At 40.0% G+C, this 17,107-nt stretch overlaps 1 protein-coding gene across 1 annotated transcript in view; it reads right to left on the bottom strand.

Moving 5' to 3' along the window:
• The window catches only part of Fgf7 (fibroblast growth factor 7), a 53,824-nt gene extending 42,506 nt beyond the window's left edge, over positions 1-11,318 (bottom strand). The window contains exon 1 of the mRNA XM_042688019.1: positions 10,953-11,318. Within this exon, the coding sequence (XP_042543953.1) occupies positions 10,953-11,238 (286 nt within the window). The 5' untranslated portion in view covers positions 11,239-11,318. The remainder of the gene's footprint in view (positions 1-10,952) is intronic.
• Positions 11,319-17,107: the final 5,789 nt, after the last annotated feature.

Here is a 17,107-nt window from a genome sequence, read left to right as displayed (position 1 = left end):
AGTTATGATCAAATATTTTTAAAGAGAAAAACCATGAAGTTTTTTTTTTTTTTTTTTGGGGGTCCAGTTGTGGGCCTGAACTCTGGGCCTGGGCGCTGTCCCTCAGCTCTTCAGCTCAAGGCTAGCGCTCTACCACTTGAGCCACAGCGCCACTTCCGGCTTTTTTTTCTTTTTGCTTATGTGGTGCTGAGGAATCGAACCCAGGGCCTCGAGCATGCAAGGCAAGTGCTCTACCACCGAGCCACCTTCCCAGCCCAAACCATGAAGTTTTTCAGGGAGGAAAAAAGCAGTCTATGTCGATCCAATTAGTTGAACTTGAATTAATCACATGAAACTTTTGCAAGCTATTATTCATTTATCAATAGTCACTGTTACCTTCACCACATCAAGGATTGGTAGGGACAAAATCCTCAATGTGTATTTCTTAGAGAAATAGCCTTCAATTGGAGGGAGTTACATTTTTAATCCATATATCAATTACACAGTGTGAAAACTGATTAAAAACAAAAGTTTTCCTAATTTTTGAAATACAGAAAAAGTAAGGATTACCTTGGTAAACTCAACATTGATATTTGGAAATGTGTTCAATCACTTTCCATTTCCCAACCTCATACCTTCATAACAAGCTTTTATAAAAAGTAGTTCCTTAGCCGGGCGCTGGTGGCTCACGCCTGTAATCCTAGCTACTCAGGAGGCTGAGATCTGAGGATCGCGGTTCAAAGCCAGCCCGGGCAGGAAAGACCGTGAGACTCCTATCTCCAATAAACCACCAGAAAACCGGAAGTGGCACTGTAGCTCAAGTGGTAGAGTGCTCGCCTTGAGCTGAAGAGCTGAGGGACAGCGCCCAGGCCCAGAGTTCAAGCCCCACGACCGACAAAAAAAAAATAAAAAGTAGTTCCTTCAGGATAGTGTATCTGTCTTTTATCTTTCATGTCCTCTAAACTTGGCCCCTAACTTATAATTATCCCCTACCCTTCAACTAAACAGTTAACCCTCTGAAAAGTATGAGCTGTGAACCTGTATAACCTTAGTATAGCAAAGAGAAGTATCCTGCTGTTCATTGAATTTAACAAAAGAACGCAGGTTGAGGGGAGGTAAAGCACCATCATTCTTTCAAAGTTTTATGTGATGTGTTCATTATTCATATGCAAACAAAAGAAGACACTGTCTACTGTCTTCAGGTGACTTCCGTATAACACCTGCCCCAGTAAGCAAACCAACCAGACCTATGACCAGAAGTACAACTAGAGAAACTGTAGGACACCAAAAGCCTCCTAAGACTATCAGGCCACTGGTACTAAAGAAAGAATGGACAGCCAGGCCAATGGTGGCTCACCCCTATAATCTTAGCTACTTAGGAAGTTCAGATCCTCAGATCTCAGTTCAAAGCCAGCCTGGGCAGGAAAGTCCATGAGACTCTTCAATAAACCACAAGAAAACCAGAAGTGACACTGTGGCTCAAAGTAGTAGGGTGCTAGCCTTGAGTGCAAAAGCTGAGGGCTGGCTCCCAGGCCCAGAGTTCTAGTCTCACAGTGAACAACAACAAGAAAACAGATTCACCAACTTTCAGCTTTCCATTTCCAATCCCCTCTTCCCCTCTCCATTTCTACCCTCTTTTTTTTCTCTCTCCCTTTCCTCTCTTCTCTCCCTCTGTGTGTGTGTGTGTGTGTGTGTGTGTGTGTGTGTGTGTGTGTGTGTGTGTTGTATACATAAGCCCTTCAACCCTCAAAGCAAGTCCAGAATCAGTCTGATTAGCAGACAGATTCCCTATCTAAAAATATACAGACCCCCGAATATTTCCTTTTCATATAATACATTTACTTCTCAAAACCTTTTTTCTCTCTCTTCTTTCAATACAGATATTTCTTAAGTCACTATCAACTGTGAATTGTTTTTCCTGGGTATGATTTTTGCTCTCCTGACATTAGTTGGCATCAAGGTGAGGCGATGCTGGTGAGGAGAGGCCCAGCTCTCCAGGCTCACCTTGACTTCACTTCTCCAGTGTATCTCCAGGGCACCTAGCTTCCTTTGTATTGTCCACTCCTCCCATAAGACACCTATTTGGCCGGGCACTGGTGGCTCACGCCTGTGATCTTATTCTCTAAGATGTGTTTTTCTTCTATTTCAGCAAAGCTTTTAGTTTTGTTGTTGTTGTTGTTGTTTTTATTTCGGTCCTGTCATGGGGCCTGAACTCTGGGCCTGGGGGCTGTCCCTCAGCTCTTCAGCTCAAGGCTAGCGCTCTACCACTTGAGCCACAGCGCCACTTCTGGCTTTTTTTCTCTTTTTGCTTCTGTGGTGCTGAGGAATCGAACCCAGGGCCTCAGGCATGCAAGGCAAGCGCTCTACCACTGAGCCACCTCCCCATCCCCAGCTTTTAGTTTTTATCCACACTAAATTCCCATCAAAATTGAGCAGTACATTTCTTACATTTTCCTCCTTCACTGATTTTAGATATGTAACAAATTAAAGGGGAAGTATATTTAGTGGTTATAAACCTTTGTGCCTTCTTTCAGCTCTTACATTGGGCACAGCTGTACCACTGGGAGAAGGAGAGTAAGATACGGTGCTCATCTTCAAAACTGGCATTCCAGTGGCAGTACCCAATGCACACAGAAAGAATGTACACAGCAAAGCTGGGTGCCGGTGGCTCACACCTGTAATCCTAACTACTTAGGAGGCTGAGATCTGAAGATCACACTTCAAAGCCAGCCTGGGCAGAAAGGTCCGTGAGAGTCTTATCTCTAATAAACCACTAAAAAACCGGAAGTGGCACTGTAGCTAAAGCCATAGAGCACTCTCCTTGAGCTGAAGAGCACAGGGACACCTCCCAAACCCAGAGTTCAAGCCCCATGACTGACCCCCCCCTAAAAAAAAAAGAATGTAGATAGCAGAGGTACTCTGTGCAGATGGTGCACTATCTGGAGCACAGGAGAGAACATTACTTGCCATCTCTTATGAAAATCCCAAATACAGAATTTTCTTTCAGAAAATTGAGCTGTGGCTCAAGTGGTAGAGCTCTCGCCCTGAGCTGAAAAGCTGAGGGACAGCACCCAGGCCCAGAGTTCAAGCCCCATGACCAACAAAAATAATAATAATAATAATAAGGAAAAAATAGTTTACTGTTCGGGGTACATGGTAAGAATTTTTTAGTCATCTTGGACTCCCGAAACCTTTTTAGATTACCATATGGGAAGTGCTCTTGGAGTTTTTAGGTTACCCAAGGTTAGTAGTTGAGTACCATTTCATATAAGGAGAGTGGTCCCATAAAGCTGCTCAAAACTCAGAACTTTAAATTAGGCTGAAATCCCACTGCACATCTCTGGATTCCAGCCCAGCATCCTTGCCCAGAATTCCACATTGCTATCTGAGCTCATAACTTCAATAGAACTGCTCTTGGTTTAGGGTCAACTGTATAGCCTCCAGTGATTGAACAACTAAGTGGTCGCTTGCTTTGGTTCTTGACTGTACCAAAGACAGTTTCCAAGACAATCACTGCGAGGTTGCAGTTTAACAAAATTCCAAGAATGGGGCTTTACAGAGAGCCAGGGGTGGGTTCTATTGTCGTGTAAGCTTGGCTACCCATATAGTTACAATTCACACTTGTGCCCCATGGATCCATAGAAATTCTGCTGTAAAAGATTGGCTCAACCTTACTTAACCTAATATTTTCCAGTCAGCTAGCCACAGAAACTGTGCTTCAGGAAACACCATTAATATCTCAAGGGACACCAGTGTTCTACAAAACAGTTTGGAAATACTGCCCTAAGAAAAATATGCAGGCCGAGTTGATTCTGAATTTGGTCTCAAGTAAACTTTTCAGCATTATCTACAATTACATCTGAAATCCAAATAGAAAAAAAGATAAAATGGGAAAAACTACAATAGAACATGAAAACAGTGTTTAAGGATGTTGAAATGTGCCCCATTTCTCTTGTACATTCATCATAAAAAATAAACTGAGTTTCAGAATAATTCTGATAAATAAGCTCACTTTCAATTAATTTTCTTTCTCCATATTATGTATGTATAAATAGTTCCTGCCCTTTCTTCTATGCGCCATATGTGAAATTTAAGATAGAGAAAAATACTATAGTCCAATAACAATATTAGGGAGCTGGTGCCACCAACAAAAATTATGTGATACAAAAGAAAATAAAGCTGCACCTTTATGCTGTGCATCAACCCAATCTTACAATCTCTTCTCCTCACTGGGTTTTGTTAGGTTCAATACCATCTCTTTAAATCTTTGCTTTTGAACTGGGTGGAAGGGCTTTGAGAGGTAAGAGCCTAATTTGGAGGTATCTAAGTTCATAGTCAGAAGTCGCATGCTTAGTGCCAAATAAACTGGCACTAAAAAGCTGTCTGTACCCCAGGTCCCCTCCTTCAGCACTACTTGAAATTCAAGTCTGAATAATCTGCCTGTGGCACAGGATCTGTTCTCTCCTGCAGCTCTGTTACTCACTAAAGCAGACTCCTTAGCTTGTTTTATTTAAAGCAGGATACAAAGTTGTCATTACATGCCATTCTAGGCCAGTTGACCAAATGTGGAAAGCCACTGAGATTTGTCCAGGGAGGTCAAATGGAACTCCTTTAATATATAACTTACAGGTTGATGTCTGATCAAGTCTATTTCTCACCCAGGAGATGTAGGCTGAATTACAATTTTTGTTCCCCTTAAGCAGTGCCCTGCAACCTTATCTGCACATTAGAATCACTGGAGAAGTTTACCAAATACGGAATCCTGGGTCCTCCCTATCTTCATGAGATTGTGATGTAATTGAGCTACAGTTTCCTTCACAGTCTAATGCAATCCCCTCACCCCAATGGTTCTCAGCCTTGGCAGTGTATCACAATTATCCAGGGAGCTTTTAAAAGTCTCCATGCCGAGACTGCACCCCAGACCAATTTAATGATCTTTGTAGATGGGACTTGGCACCAATACTTTTTTAAAGGTCCCTAGCTGATTGCAGTGTTTAGACAAGGTTAAGAAATAGAAAAGCCTAGAAAAGATGGCTCCTTTTATATATCTCAAGCTGGCTTCTTTTCCTTGTGTCTTAGAATACCCTGATTCTATAAAGAGTTATCATACAGCTGTGGCAAAGGGAAAGTAAATCACCAGATGTTCTAGATTGATATAGAAATGGTCTTTTCATATGCACATTTACAAAGTGGTGACAAGAGATGCACTTATGGCAATAAATGGAGCTATTTACATTGAACAAGTGTGAGGTACTTGTCATAGCCAAAAAAGAAAAATAATATAAAATGAAAATAGTCCTTAATATTAGAGTTCTTGGGTGGGGAAGGTGGCTCAGTGGTAGTGCTTGCCTTGCATGCATGAGGCCCTGAGTTCAATTCCTCAGCATCCTATAAACAGAAAAAGCCAGAAGTGGCTCTGTGGCTCAAGTGGTAGAGAGCTAACCTTAAGCAAAAGCAGCTCAGGGACAATGCTAGGCCAAGTTCAAACCCCAGAACCGGCATTTTTTTTTTTTTTTGGTCGTGGGGGCTGAACTCTGAGCCTGGGTGCTGTCCCTCAGCTCTTCAGCTCAGGCTAGCACCCTATACCACTTGAGCCACAGTGCCACTTCCAGCTTTTCTCTGCTTATGTGGTGCTGAGGAATCGAACCCAGGGCCTGCCTCATGCATGTAAGGCAAACACTCTACCACTGAGCCACCTTCCCAGCCCCCCAGCAAAAAAATTTCTTAAATAAAAAAATGTTAAGAGTTCTCAAAGAAGAGCTGTTTCTAAATCTGCTTCCTCGAAATTTAACCATCCTTTATCTTTCATGTAAGGCTTTGAAAAGTTATTAAGGTAATTGATGTAATTGATGTAATCCTATAGGATTCCACTTTGTCAATGATTTCTAGGATTTGGTTTTATATATGTGTTCCATAGAACTCCATTAGGTATATTTCTTTTTTAAAGGCAGGAGTTACGTTTATATTGTTTTTGTTCTGACAATATGAGTTATTATTCTTTTAGGCAACTTGTGAAGAACTGTTTAGAAGTAAATTTACCTTCTCTGTATTCCAAGATGATATGCACATTTTATGGCGAGTAGAAGAGAGTACTGTTGAGCAGGAGCCAATCCCAAGAATTGTTGACAGTTGAGTCTCTGAAGGTTTCATGGCCATAGTCAGATCCAACACCACTGTGTTTATTTGCTTTTTGCCAATTGTTAGGCCATATCCCATCTCAGTCTTACAGTCCAAAAGAGAGTATTGCCAAATCATTGGCCAATTTTCAGAATGGCTAACCCTTTTCTTGCTTTGGAACTAACAACACAGTCACATCCATGGCTTGTAACAATATAGAATTTCCTCTCAACAGGAATAAATAATACTATTGTTGGGGACAACACAACTTTTTAGTAATTGAATACCAAAAGCAAGATCTTGAAGAACTGGGTTCACAGAGACGGTTGTTGGGTACCTAGCACACTGCTGCCATCCCTCACTCAGCACTTCAATTCCAAGCTTAGACAGCAGTGTTATTTTTGTCAGGTGTGGAGTGATTGCCCCTGTCTGCTGATGGTCTGCTTGGGCCAGGAACCATCTAAATTCACCCTCTGGCCTTGTCTCCAAGGGGAGAGTTCTGACAACAGAAGTCAGAGTATTTATTGACCATTCATTTCCAGTCCCTTTATGATGTTATCTGTGTTCTCCTACAGACAACATGAGTATTTATTCCTGATTTTATTCTCCTTGTTGTTAGGTGAGATCAGATTCCAACTTCATCACTTAGAAATGCACCATAAGGCCCGGCACTGATGGCTCACACCTATAATCCTAGCTACTCAGGAGGCTGAGATCTGAGGATCACCGTTCAAAGCCAGCCTGGGCAGGAAAGTCCATGAGACTCTTATCTCCAATTAACCATCAGGAAACCAGAAGTGGCACTGTGACTCAAGAGGTAGAACCCTAGCCTTGAGCTGAAAAGCTCAGAGACAGGCCCCAGGCCCAGAGTTCAAGCCCCATGACTAACAAAAAAGAAAAAGAAAAAAAGAAATATACAGTCCAGTCTTTTGGCCTCTCCCTTTTCCAGTCTTTGGCTTCTCCTGGAATCCCCCTCATCTACATCATTAGTTCTTGTTCCATGTCTACAGATAAAAATCATTGCCGGGGGGCTGGGAAGGTGGCTCAGTGGTAGAGCGCTTGCCTTGCATGCATGAGGCCCTGGGTTCGAGTCCTCATCACCACATAAGCAGAAAAAGCTGCAAGTGGTGCTGTGGCTCAAGTGGTAGGGTGTTAGCCTTGAGCTGAAGAGCTGAAGGACAGAGTGCAGCCCTAGAGTTCAGGCCCCACGACTGGCAAACAAACAAACAAAAAAAATCATTGCCAGGCGCCAGTGGCTTACACCTGTAATCCTATCTACTCAGGAGGCTGAGGCCTGAGGATTGCAGTTCAAAGCCAGCCTGGACAAGGGAAGTCCATGGAGACTTATCTCCAATTAACCACCAGAAAACCAAAAGTGGCACTTTGGCTCAAGTTGTAAAGCACTTAAGCTGAAGAGCTGAGGGACAGCGCCCAAGCCCAGAGTTCAAGCCCCACAACCAAAAAAAAAAAAAAAAAAATTATTTAATTTCTTAGTGTAATTTATTCATTCCAATCATTCAGATAAACCTGAAATGAATGTGATACCCTGAATCTTCATAGTCCAGCGTGACTTAAACAGTTTTTCAGTTTGCCTAAAGACATGAGGAGTGACTGACTACATCCACCCACCACCCCACTCCTTCCCTCTCTTCCTCGATGTCCTCTACCCCATCCCATCTTCTGGAAGCAGGGTTATACACACCCAGATATTTCAACTCTCCTTGCCAATGCCAATCAAGTTTTATCAGTATCTTATCAACCACATTCCTAGGGGATAGGTATTTGGCTCAGTAGTAATGTGGTAGAGTACTAGATTAGCATGCCCAAGACTCTGGGGAGCGGGGCTGCTCCTAGCATCCAAATCCATTAACACCCATAAGTCATTTTCCCTGTCATTCAGAGAAAATATGTGAGAATGGACAGCAAGTTTTCTGTGGCAGTCCGGACAATTATTTTTACCTAGCTGACATTTCACTTTTCAGAGAAAACTGTGACATCTAAGACATCAAAATCCATACCAACCTTACAAGATCTCCAAAGAACAACCTGTTTAAAATTCTAAGGCATCACAACATTGAAAACAATGAGTTCCCCAAGTATGAGACCCTATGACTTTCTAAATTCTGCCGCATTTGATTCCAGTAGGCGATCTAACTACCTTGACTTCCATTTTAATGATACTGGGGGGGGAGGGAACAATTTTTTATTCATTTCATTCATTCATCTACTGACACTGGTAAAACAATCATCAATATTTAAAATTTAAGGGGAGCAAGAGAGAAGAAGGGGAAATTTATAGAGCAGGTAAACTTGTTCAAAGTAATATTGATGTATGTATGGAATTATCACAATGGAATTACCTAATTAAATTCAAAAAAGCGAATTGCAATTTCAAGTTTCTCATCTTCTTTGATTATTTTAACAAATTCTGCTAGCTACTTTATTTGTGCCTGATTTTCCTAATACAATAGCTTCAACATCACATGGATCAGTTTGCTTGTTTACCTGTGGCATTTATTCTTAAAATGAGTAAGGCTGCTTCTTAGGTGAGAAGAAATAATTATCAAAATTTTCTCCTCCTGATTATTCTCCAAATATTCTTCACTGAAGTATTTTTTATGCAACTTAGGCTTTCCTGTAGAACAAAGGTGCCTTAGCCCCCTCTTTTTTTTTAACTTTGGAGAAACCTTGCTCACTCCTTTTACTGTAAGATAGCAGTTCAACTTGGCAACAGTTTTAGCATTTATTTGAAGTATTCTTGGGAAGGCCTCCCCTTCTATGAGAATTGACATAGCAAGAAAAAATACCCATCTACAGAGACTTTAATAAAGCTTGATAGTGGTGATTATTTATATACTGTCATATTTTAGTACATTAGTATTGTGACATCCTAGTGTATAATGTATAGGATCCCTTTCTCTTTCCTTTCTTACTAGAGGAGAAATGTTTACCAGATGGGCTTTATGGATACACATATTGTGTTTCAACCTACAGAACAATTCTAGCACTTTGTGTATGTTTATAAATACCTTAGTCTCATAGTTTTAAGCAATTTTAGCAAAAAAATAAACCTTGTATATTCCTGTGCATTCTAATTGCAAATGCTTTTATCTCAAATCACAGATTTTTACTAAATTTTACATCTTTTAGTGGCTTATTATTTTGCAAAACCACCTCCAAAATTAGTCAAAATATAGATTTCTACAGTTTAGGTGTAACAACCTTACTACCACAATTTGAAATGTTGACAGAACATTTTACTGAGCTCGTATTCACTTTCATTCATTATAAGCAGCATTTATCTAATAGGTTCTAAGATTTCTTCATACTTATATTCTGTGGTCTATAGTGCAATAGACTGTAACAATTAGAAGGCATGTTGGAAAAAAATCCTATATTTTATAGATTGAAGATTAAGAAAACTGAGAAATTGTCCTCCATCATTCACAGAGATTGGACATGTATGTCATAAATTCCACCAGGGTACTAGCCTTTCTACCAGATTTCATCATCCATGATAAATCTCATTGACTTTTTTTTTTTTAATAAACTGACGCCACACCAAACTGTTGATCACATAGAAATGGCTATCAACTAAAACTTCTCTCTATATAGCCATTTCCTTAGTTAAACTAGTCTAATCAGAGCAATCTTCTAGAATTAACATGATACCTCTATAAATAGCAATAATGATAAGGCAGTACAATCTATCAAATGGGCCTAGCATTGTGTATTTGATTATGGTTAAATTGTCTCCATTTCATATTAGAAACCTAACCTCCCCCCTCCCTAAATTCTTATACATTGATTAATTAGTCTACAAGCCAAAAAGCATGAGCAGGCAACCAAAGTTTCAAGTAATTACCGTAGGTCTGGTGCTGTACCGGGCAAGGGTTGCACCACCAGCCCAACACTAACACATTTTACAAAATGTGCAACAATTAACATTGTCTAAATACTACTGATGGAAACCAAGTTTGTTTTCACACAGGGATTTTAAACCCTTAAAGTAAATGCTGAAGTATATACTTTACACCATTAACTTTAACACTGTGGACATAGGTTATTAATCATAACCATTAAGTGAAAAACCAAGTCCTGGTATTTTAATGTGATAAAAACAGCTGGTGCTTGGGGAAAGGCATAAAGTTTTCGATTATGAATCAAATCTTCCAAGTGATTTTTGTTTCCTCATACTTACGCGTCTCAAATCAACTTAAAAAACTTAGATGGCATAGAAGATTTAAAGAAAATGTTAGAAACATGTTTTTCTGCCTCGCTAGGTACTTAAGCAATCTTCTACAGGCACATTATGCTATGGATGGGTAGTGGCCACAGACCCCTCCTCCCCCACTCTTTTATAACTGCCCATGACTGAAGACATATATTTTAATGCAGATAAAATATTAGGCATCCTGGAATTATTCTTTCAAAGGACACATTAAAAAAATAATAAATTCTTATTTCTCAAACTAGTGATTACTCATAGTTTGGATGAGAATTGACTGAGAACTGTATGAGAACCCCTAAGTAATTTTTGCTGGGGAGAAAAAAAGTATACATTTTTGTGTGAATATCACTTACATTTGGCTTAAGTGTATTTTGAGCTTAGGACATGGAGCATATATTGCAGTTGGTCTGGGTGATCAGTTCCAACTATAATATTAGCAGGTTTGTCCTGTTCCAAGAGATATTTTTAGGAGCATAGTCTGACAGTCCCAGTACAGCAAAATTAGAAGGTGATAGTTGTATTTAGTACTTTTGATGAAAAAGGAAACTTCAAAAGCCTGCCACCTGGATCCCTTCACAGATTTCTCAGCATTCAAGCAGTGCCTTAAATAAAACACATTACTTACTGTAATTGTTCTTCATCTCTTGGGTCCCTTTCACTTTGCCCCGTTTATCAATCCTCAGATACCACTGTGTTCGACAGAAAAGTCTTCTCACTCTTATATCCCCTCCTTCCATGTAATCATAACTTCTTGTATGTCGCTCGGGGCTGGAACAGTTCACGTTTGTAGCCATTTGCTCTGGAGTCATGTCATTGCAAGCTAAAGCTATAGTGCCCACTAGACAGATAATGTGGAAGCATGATCTGTAGAGCAAAGTTGGCAGGATCCATGTCAGTACCCATTTGTGCATTATAGTGTAGTGCTCCGGGTGTTCATGAATAACATAATGAAAATTAAATCTTGAGTTGATGCTTACTCCTAGGTCATTGACCTTTTCCACTCTGCAAGCCGTCTAGATTGATTTAAAAGAGTAGTTGCTCTTCTCAGACTATTAACCCTTATCCTTTTAGTTTCTGATGGCAATGTCGAATTCCTCCTCAAGTAATTCTCTGTTCATATATCCTTATAAAAACATGTTGTAGTAAGGCCAGTTGCTGCAATGCTGATCTCTATTTGACTTCTGTTTGCACTGAGAGGGTAAGAATGGGGAAAGGGAAGAAAAAGGAAGATTTAAAAAAATGTATGTTTAAATTTTGTGGACACACAGCATTATGACATAGAGTGCAGTTTGTACTCTGAAGGTACAGCTTTTGCAGAGAATGTCAGCATCTTTCCACTCTAGATGTAAGTTTATGCAAGATATACATCAGTAGACAAACCAGATTCTGATGGAACCATTTATTCTATTTGCAGTTTTGTAAGAAACATTCTGCATGTAGAGCTATTGATTTTAATCAGATCTACAACCTTCATTCACGAAGTATAAATGCTTTCCCTACATTACTTTCTTTTCCACTTTTACCTTTTTGGTTAATCAGTTGCCCTCTCCTGAGCTGCTCACGTTTTGTTGTTGTTGTTTTTCAAGTTAAATGTCAACATTGCTCTGGAGAATATCAACTTTATCTTTACATAAGTTCTTAACAGAACTACTCTAGACATTTACATGGCTCAGAACTCTAGTAACTTTACTTCCCCCCCCCTCCTTCCCCATTACTAAAACCAGAGAAAGAGAGAAAACTTTTTTTAAAAAAAAATTCAGCATTGTTTTAAAGACAAATAACAGTAACTTACTTGTTCTGTTTATAACAGCTGGATACTCAAGAATTCCATGTCTGCTGTCTGCCCTGTGCAACTGGAGCCTCTCTGCTGTAGCTACAAACTATTTCTCAGCTGAGAAATACTCCAGCAGAATCATAATTGTTTCCATAAATCAAGAGGCAAGAGGATTTTCTCTGTGTGTGAGAGCGCGTGTATGCCTGTGTGTGTGTGTGCGTGTGTGTGTGTGCATATGTGTGTGTGTGTGTGCGCGCGTGTGTGTGTGTGTGTGGAGCCCTTTTATTCAGGGCTTTTCAATAAATACCTTTGCTGACCTCATTGGAAGCAATTAAAACTTAACCAGTGAGCTGTTAGTCGAGTACAACAGGGAGAATAAAAAGACGCCTGTAGAATATTCACTGGTCATGAGAGGGAGCTATGGTCATGGTTTATGTTGAAATCTACAAGTGGGTATCTGCTTTGTAAAAACAGATCTCTGATTCTGAAGCAGTTAAAGAAGAAAGGGAATTGTTCGATCTTCACAGCATAGCAGCTGCATGGACAGTGAAAACATTTCCTTGAACATATATATAAAACTGGGGGTTTCACAGTTAGAAACTCTTTTCCAGCTCTGTGATACATGTTTCTTCACTTAACTCCTTTGTGCTCAGAATGTTAGAACAAAACTACCAATAAGTATTAACTCACATCTCAGTATCTTAAAGAAGTACATGACAGAGTTGAGAATATACCTTTTCACAGAGACAGCTGACCGTTAATGTATGGGGAAGATTTTTTTTTTTTTGCCTTCTTAGTGTCAAAGTGAAAAAGCCCTTTTTCTGTTCTTTTTTTATTATTATTATTTTTAACTAGAATTGGGCTGCTCATAACCAGAATGACCTTGAGCAAGTCACTTTACATTCTGAGTTTCAGTGCTGCTAGATTCATAAAATTAATACTTCTTTGTAACCTCCAAATCCTGTGTCCTATAACTTTATACTACAGCTCGTACAGTATAGGGTTTTTAGTTTGTAATCCTAGCTATTTAGGAGGCTGAGATTTGAGGATCCTGGTTTGAAGCCAGCCTGGACAGGAAACTGTGAGACTCTTATCTCCAGTTAGCCACCAAAAAGCCAAAAGTAGAGCTATTACTCAAGTGGCGGGGGGGGGGGGGGGGGGGGGGGGGAGTTCTGGAACAGCAACAAGGCCCTGAGTTCAAGCCCTGGGACCACATCCTTCCTCCCCCACCCCACCCCCCAAAAAAACTACCACTATTAAAAACTAAACATAAGCCAGGGACCAGTGGCTCACACCTATAATCCTAGTTACTCAGGAGGCTAAGATCCGAGGATCACTGTTCAAAGCCAGCCCAGGCAAGAAAGTCTGTGAGACTCTTATCTCCAATTAACCACCAGACACTGTAGCTCAAGTAGCAGAGTGCTCACCTGGAGCTGAAGAGCTCAGGGACGATACCCAGGCCCAGAGTTCAAGCCCCACGATCAACAAAAAATCAATAAATAAAATGAAAATTAAATACCTTGGTTGTTTGCCTCAATCAGGACATTGTTTCAATATTAAATATTAATTTAGGGCTAGAATCATCAGACTCATAGCTTATGTAAGTAAGAGAAAGCTCTTTTCCTTTTCAAATGAATTTTTCACATTTGCTTCCTATGCGGGCATATAAATGATGTTTGAGAGCTTTATTAGATATTTAGATCTAATTCAATATTTAAGAATATGTATATAAAGTTATGTTTCCATGTTATATCACACATTCTTTCTCCCTCTTCTCTCTCCTCTCCTCCCCTTCTCCCCCGCTCCCCCCACCCCCGCCCCGCATTTAAAATACACTGTTTTACCACTAGGTGGTGCATGCAGACCAAATAGACAAAAGAAATCCATTCAACTGAACTTCAACTATGTTCTGAGCTTTTAGGGACAGACTCAAGATCATAGAATATTTAAACATACTGAGTTACCTTGCATTCAAACACCAATATCTTTATTTTATTTTTTGGGGGTCCAGTCATGGGGCCTGAACTCTGGGCCTGGGCACTGTCCCTCAGCTCTTCAGCTCAAGGTTAGCGCTCTACCACTTGAGCCACAGCACCACTTCCGGCTTTTTTCTTTTTGCTTATGTGGTGCTGAGGAATCGAACCCAGGGCCTAATGCATGCAAGGCAAGCGCTCTACCACTGAGCCACCTTCCCAGCCCCAACACCAATATCTTTAAACTGCTAAGGTTTTTAAGCTGAGAAGGTTTTTAAGCTGCTAAGGTTTTTAAGCTGCATCTGTGAAATCAAGATAGATCAAAGCATACTAAAATTCCTCCTACAAGGAGGAATAGTTATATCCCACTAATTTTGGAGACAATAAAAATGAACAGAGTCCAACTTTCTAGGACTCAAATATTTCTTCTAAAGAAATGAAAGTAAGCCAGGCACAAGTGGCTCATGCCTGTAATCCCACCTTCTCAAGAGGCTGAGATTTTAGGATCATGGTTCAAAGCCAGGTCAGGTAGGAAAGTCCCTGAGACTCTGGTCTCCAATTGAGTACCAAAAATTCAGAAATGGAGCTCAAGTGGTAGAGCTCTAGCCTTGAGCACAAAAGCTTAAGGACAGCACTCAGGCCCTGAGTTCCAGCCCCAGGACCAAAATAAAAAATAAAAATAAAAAAGAAGTAAAAGTAATTAAATCCATTCATAATGTAAATCTATTTAAGCACTATTAAACCCATCTCTTTCACACTAATATGGCACTAATATGCTGTACAGAAGGGTTACAGTTACACAAGTAAGGTAATGAGTCATTTCTTGTCGAGCTAATATGACAGATTTTAAACCAAGAACTAAACATATTAGGAGTCAGTATTTGACGATCCAATACTTTAAGGTTTAAATTTGACTAGCAAGTTTTTAGTGACTCCTTAGTTAATTCAACACGGGCACACACTGGCTCACTGATATCACGGAGGTAATGGAGACTTTGGTCACACCTCACCTTATCACACTTACACTTCAGGGAGGATTCTCTAAGAACCAGTAGCTGTAGTTGTCTCTACTTAGTTGTAGAGATAAACAGAGATGAATTCTCAGAGGAATTTTTCTTGCACTTTGACAATCCTTTACTGTTTTTATATAATGTGCATACAGTAATTGACTAAGCATAGAACTGTTTTGAACAATTGTCTTTTGTTGCTTCTAGATTGAGGTAACTTCATTGTTAATTAGAAACAATATTTTGTGAGCTTTAAGTTTGGAAAACAAAACATTTCCATCGTATTTCTTTTAAAAATGGCTCTTTAAAATGTCCTTTGAAAGTAAAAGGTAGAACTAAAACTTTTTCAAAAAGCAAAACTTAATATTGGGCCAGTTTACTTTATGGATAAAGTATATGAAAAGAATATAGAGAATTTCTTACAGTGAATATCATGAAGTACAATTTATAACCTAAATTTTATACAATTAATAGCTTAACTTTGCTCATGCAAACACTATATTTTTTCCACGAAGCAATAAAGGATAGGCAATAAGTTGTGCTTAATGAATTTTAGGTTTCAGTCATTAATTTTGAAACTGTTTCATTCATAATTATGTATAATATAATCAGTAGACAGGAGCATTAAATGTTTTGATTTCTTTGTATTCTTTTTTTTTTTTTTTTTTTTTTTGTCGGTCGTGGGGCTTGAACTCTGGGCCTGGGCGCTGTCCCTCAGCTCTTCAGCTCAAGGCGAGCGCTCTACCACTTGAGCCACAGTGCCACTTCCGGTTTTCTGGTGGTTTATTGGAGATAGGAGTCTCACGGTCTCTCCTGCCCGGGCTGGCTTTGAACCGCGATCCTCAGATCTCAGCCTCCTGAGTAGCTAGGATGACAGGCGTGAGCCACCAGCGCCCGGCTTTTCTTTGTATTCTTACATGCTCTGTCTTGTTCCCCATCCTTCCTGTTTCTATCCTTCCCCAAATACAATTACTAGTTATTAGTTTCTTACAACTTTTTGGTTTTTACATTTTTTGGGGTGGGGTCCAGTCATGGGGCCTGAACTCTGGGCCTGGGTGCTATCCCTCAGCTCTTCAGCTCAACACAGCGCCACTTCTGGATTTTTTCATTTTGCTTATGTGGTGCTGAGGAATCGAACCCAGGGCCTCAGGCATGCAAGGCAAGCGCTCTACCACTGAGCCACCTCCCCAGCTCTCTTACAACTTTTTGGAGTGCATGCTGCCGCATAAACTATATACTTACGTATATGTGTTTACTTTTCCCCTTCCTTTTTTTTTTATAAAACACATTATTCTGGGCATTACTTTTTTTCACTTAGCAACAACAGACTCTTTTCTTATTTTACTAATTATCAAACTTTCTCCCTTTTTACAAATGCATAGCATTCCAATGAATGGGTATATCCCAATGTATTCTAAAAAGCCTCCATTTGTGATCACTTATTTTCTGCCCATATTTCCTATTCTAAAATGATATATTTAGGGCTGGGAAGGTGGCTCAGTGGTAGAGCGCTTGCCTTGCATGCATGAGGCCCTGGGTTCGATTCCCCAGCACCACGTAAGCAAAAAGAAAAAAGCCGGAAGTGGTGCTGTGGCTCAAGTGGTAGTGCTAGCCTTGAGCTGAAGAGCTGAGGGACAGCACCCAGGCCCAGAGTTCAGGCCCACGACCGGACCCAAAAATAAATAAATAAATAAATAAATAAAATAAAATGATATATTTATTAGGGTATAAACTCAGGGCCTCATGGGTGTTTGACTTAGCCCACTTAAGCCTACACTCTACTACTTGAGTCACATCTCTGTCCCAGTTTTTTGCTTGTTATTTTGGAGATAGAACCTAGACTTTCCTGCCTGGCTGGTTTCAAGCCATGATCCTTCATATCCAAATTCCTGAATACCTGGGATGTATAGGTGTGAGCCACTGATTTCCTAGAAAAAAAGTATCATTTTATAGTATGCAGATGTAGAATTATTTTTCATAAAAGGAAGGAAGGAACGAGGGAGGGAAGGAAGGAGGGAGAGAAGGA

This window comes from Dipodomys spectabilis, unplaced genomic scaffold (assembly GCF_019054845.1).
Source record: "Dipodomys spectabilis isolate Male_0828 unplaced genomic scaffold, ASM1905484v1 ptg000108l, whole genome shotgun sequence".
Classification (NCBI taxonomy): domain Eukaryota; kingdom Metazoa; phylum Chordata; class Mammalia; order Rodentia; family Heteromyidae; genus Dipodomys; species Dipodomys spectabilis.
This window is presented reverse-complemented; position numbering and strand designations above follow the sequence as displayed.